Genomic DNA, 3814 nt, shown 5'->3' on the forward strand with positions numbered 1-3814 from the left:
TTAATTATTATCTGATTAAATTCTATTCTCGTAAAGGCCCTGAAGCAGGCGCCGGGGACTGAATTGTGTGCATACTACATTAGCGAGAACATTCGCATGATGGCGCCGGGGACACAATTTTTACATCATTATCGATATCTAGTCACACAACTAATATACATGCATAGTGATCTCCTTCTTAACAGTTCAAAGAGGTGCGGGAGCAGCTCTTACCAACGGAGCGCATACTAGCACTTCAAGAGGAAATAGCGGGATTTTTGCTCGACCAAGTCATAGATCCCAAAGGAGAATACCATTACCCGCTACCGCCTCCATGAACCACTCCCAATTGACATCGTGCTTCGAAGGCACCAAGGCAAATGCCACTGGCTCCGAAGGCAACATGTAGGAGAAATTGTATATATACCTAATTGTGTATATACATGTGTATGTGTGAATAATGGTGGTTGTGAGACATATTGAGGAAGGCCGTCCAGGTTGCCGGTAGGTGGTGATCAACTTGGGCAAGAGGACCCTGCCTGTAATATGGTTCAGTGTCAAACAATGGCTCTTCCTGCTCGCTGTCAAAGATCATGTTGTTCAAGATGACACAGCAAGTCATGATCTACCACATTTGATCTTTTGATCATGTCTGAGCGGGGTACTGGACAAAAACAAATCGAGATTGGAGAACACCAAATGCCCTCTCGACATCCTTCCTGCAAGCCTCCTGAACCTTCGCGAAGTGGGAGTTCTTGCCTCCTGGCACAGGGTTTGAGATAGTCTTCAGAAATGTGGACCATCTCGGATAGAAACCATCTGCGAGGTAGTATCCCTTGTTGTAGTGCCGCCCATTGACCTCGAAGTTCACCAGAGGAGAATGACCTTCAACAAGCTTGGCAAAGATAGGGGAGCATTGCAGTACGCTGATGCCATTGTGAGTTCCTGGCATACCAAAGAAGGAGTGCCGAATCCAGAGGTGTTGTGTGGCCACTGCCTCAAGTACCACACTGCAACTGCCTTTGCCACCTTTTTACATCCCCTGCCAAGCAAATGGACAGTTTTTTTCATTTCCAGTGCATGCAGTCGATGCTTTGCTTCCAAGCATCCTAGGAAATCCTCTTGCTACATTCTGTGCTAGGATTCGAGCAGTGTCTTTAGCATTGGGTGATCGCAAGTATTGCGGTCCAAACACTACCACCACTGCCCTGCAGAACATGTAGAAACACTCAATGGTCATGGACTCGTCCATGCTCCCATAGTCTTCGACTGAATCATCGGGAGCTCCATATGCAAGCATCCTCATAGCTGTCGTGCACTTATGGAGTGAGGTGAATTCAAGTGTGCCAGTGCAATCCTTGTTGCACTTGAAGTAGCTGTCGAACTCCTGGATGGAATTCACAATCCTGAGGAAGAGCTTTTGGCTCATCCGATAATAGTGCCAAAATACTTTGTCGCCACGCAATGGAGCATCGGCGAAGTAGTCGGAGTAGAGCAAGCAATCGCCTTCCAGTCAATGCCTCTGCTTGACCTTCAGCCGGCCTAGCGCCGAGCCACCTCGCCGCGGCTTTGCATTGCTCGCAAGCAGGCTGGCCAGGGCGGTGACGACCATGAGATGCTCTTCATCCTGGGCATCGGCATTGGCTTCCTCCTCTAGCAGCGCCGTGAGCGCCTCCTCGTTGTCCGAGTCCATCATGAAGGAAACATGCCCTGGACGCAATAATAAAGTTGTTATTTTATATTTCATTATATCATGATAAATGTTTATTATTCATGCTAGAATTGTATTAACCGGAAACTTGATACATGTGTGGATACATAGACAAAACATCGTGTCCCTAGTAAGCCTCTACTATACTAGATCGTTAATCAAAGATGGTTAAGTTTCCTAGACATGGATATGTGTTGTCACTTGATGAACGGGCACATCATTAGGAGAATGATGTGATGGACAAGACCCATCCATTAGCTTAGCCTATTGATCGTTCAGTTTTTTTTGCTGCAATTGCTTTCTTCATGTCATATACATATTCCTTTGACTATGAGATTATGCAACTCCCGGACACCAGAGGAATACCTTGTGTGCTATCGAACGTCACAACGTAACAGGGTGATTATAAAGATGCTCTACATACCTCTGAAGGTGTTTGTTGGGTTGGCATAGATCGAGATTAGGATTTGTCACTTCGAGTATCGGAGAGGTATCTCTAGGCCCTCTCGGTAACACACATCATAAGAAGCCTTGCAAGAAAAGTGACTAATGATTTATTTGCGGGATGATGTATTACAAAATGAGTAAAGAGACTTGCCGGTGACGAGATTGAACTAGGTATGAAGATACCTATGATCGAATCTTGGGCAAATCACATAACGATGATGAAGGGAATAAAATATGTTGTCATTACGGTTCGACCAATAAAGATCTTTGTAGAATATGTAGGAACCAATATGAGCATCCAGGTTTCACTGTTGGTTATTGACCAGAGAGGTGTCTCGGTCATGTCTACATTGTTGTCGAACCCGTTGGGTCAGCACGGTTAACGTTCGATGACGATTTTGTATTATATGAGTTATGTGATTTGGTGACCGAATGTTGTTCGGAGTCCTGGATGAGATCACGGACATGACGAGGAGTGTCGAATATATAGGACGATAGTATTCGGACACCAGAAGTGTTTCGGAGGGTATCTGGTACATATCGGACTATTGGAGGGGTTTCTGGAACCCCGGGAGGTTAATGGGCCACATAGGCCAAAGGAGAGGGCGCACTTGAGCCCACAGGGGGCTGGCGCACCCTTCCTAGGCCGCCGACCGAGTGGGAGAAGGAAAGGGGGGAGTCGGCCTCCCCCTTCCTTTCCTCTCCCCTCTTTCCTTTTCCCCCCTCTGGAAAAAGGAAAGGGGGTGAGATTGGACTAGGGGCCCAAGTTGGATTCCTCCTACATGGGGTGCCCCATGGCTGTCCCCCTCCCCTCCCACCTATATATACATGGGGAGGGGGCGCCTAGAACACACACCAACAATTGTTAGCCGTGTGCTGCGCCTCCCTCCATAGTTTACGCCTCCGGTCATATTCTCGTAGTGCTTAGGCGACGCCCTACGCAGATCACTTCACCATCACCGTCACCACGTCGTCGTGCTGATGGAACTCATCTACTTCCTCGACACTTTGCTGGATCAAGATTTCGAGGGACGTCATCGAGCTGAATGTGTGCAGAACTCGGAGGTGTCGTACGTTTGGTGCTTGATCGGTTGGAACGAGAAGAAGTTCGACTACATCAACCGCGTTGTCAAACGCTTCCACTTGTGGTCTACGAGTGTACGTGGACACACTCTTCCCCTCTCATTGCTATGCATCTCCTAGATAGATCTTGCGTGAGCATAGGAATTTTTTTGAAATTGCGTGCTACGTTTCCCAACAGTGGTATCAGAGCCAGGTCTATGCGTAGATGATATGCATGAGAAGAACACAAAGAGTTGTGGGCGGTGATCGTCGTACTGCTTACCACCAGTGTCTTATTTTGATTTGGCGGTATTGTTGGATGGAGCGACCTGGACCAACCTTACATGACCATGTTCATGAGAACGGTTCCACCGATAGACATGCAACTAGTTTTGCATAAAGGTGGTTGGTGGGTGTCTGTTTCTCCAACTTTAGTTGAATCAAATTTGACTGCGACCGGTCCTTGTTGAAGGTTAAAACAGCAAACATAAATCACCATTGTGGTTTTGATGTGTAGGTAAGAACGGTTCTTGCTAGAAGCCCGTAGCAGCCACGTAAAACTTGCAACAACAAAGTAGAGGACGTCTAACTTGTTTTTGCAGGGCATGTTGTGAT

General features: G+C 47.1%; 1 protein-coding gene across 1 annotated transcript; it reads right to left on the reverse strand.

Annotated features, from left to right (window-relative positions):
* Window positions 1-625: 625 nt before the first annotated feature.
* On the reverse strand, window positions 626-1672 carry LOC147960923 (uncharacterized). Its single transcript, XM_087533590.1, has 4 exons — window positions 1500-1672; window positions 1173-1385; window positions 934-1021; window positions 626-874 (listed from the first exon to the last, which is right to left on the reverse strand). The coding sequence occupies exons 1-4, from the start codon at window positions 1670-1672 to the stop codon at window positions 626-628; spliced, it is 723 nt and encodes a 240-aa protein (XP_087389716.1).
* Between the last annotated feature and the right edge of the window lie 2142 nt (window positions 1673-3814).

Source organism: Triticum urartu, chromosome 7A (assembly GCF_056163025.1).
Source record: "Triticum urartu cultivar PI428250 chromosome 7A, HENAU_Tu73, whole genome shotgun sequence".
Lineage (NCBI taxonomy): Eukaryota > Viridiplantae > Streptophyta > Magnoliopsida > Poales > Poaceae > Triticum > Triticum urartu.

What these genes read in the sequence shown, in the direction of transcription:
- LOC147960923 (XM_087533590.1), bottom strand. Translation starts at nt 1,672, where the DNA reads ATGGACTCGGACAACGAGGAGGCGCTCACGGCGCTGCTAGAGGAGGAA. An exon ending in CGGCTGAAGGTCAAGCAGAG is followed by an intron (nt 1,386 to 1,499) that starts GCATTGACTGGA and finishes GCTCTTCCTCAG; the next exon opens with GATTGTGAATTCCATCCAGG. An exon ending in TGCAGGGCAGTGGTGGTAGT is followed by an intron (nt 1,022 to 1,172) that starts GTTTGGACCGCA and finishes TTTGCTTGGCAG; the next exon opens with GGGATGTAAAAAGGTGGCAA.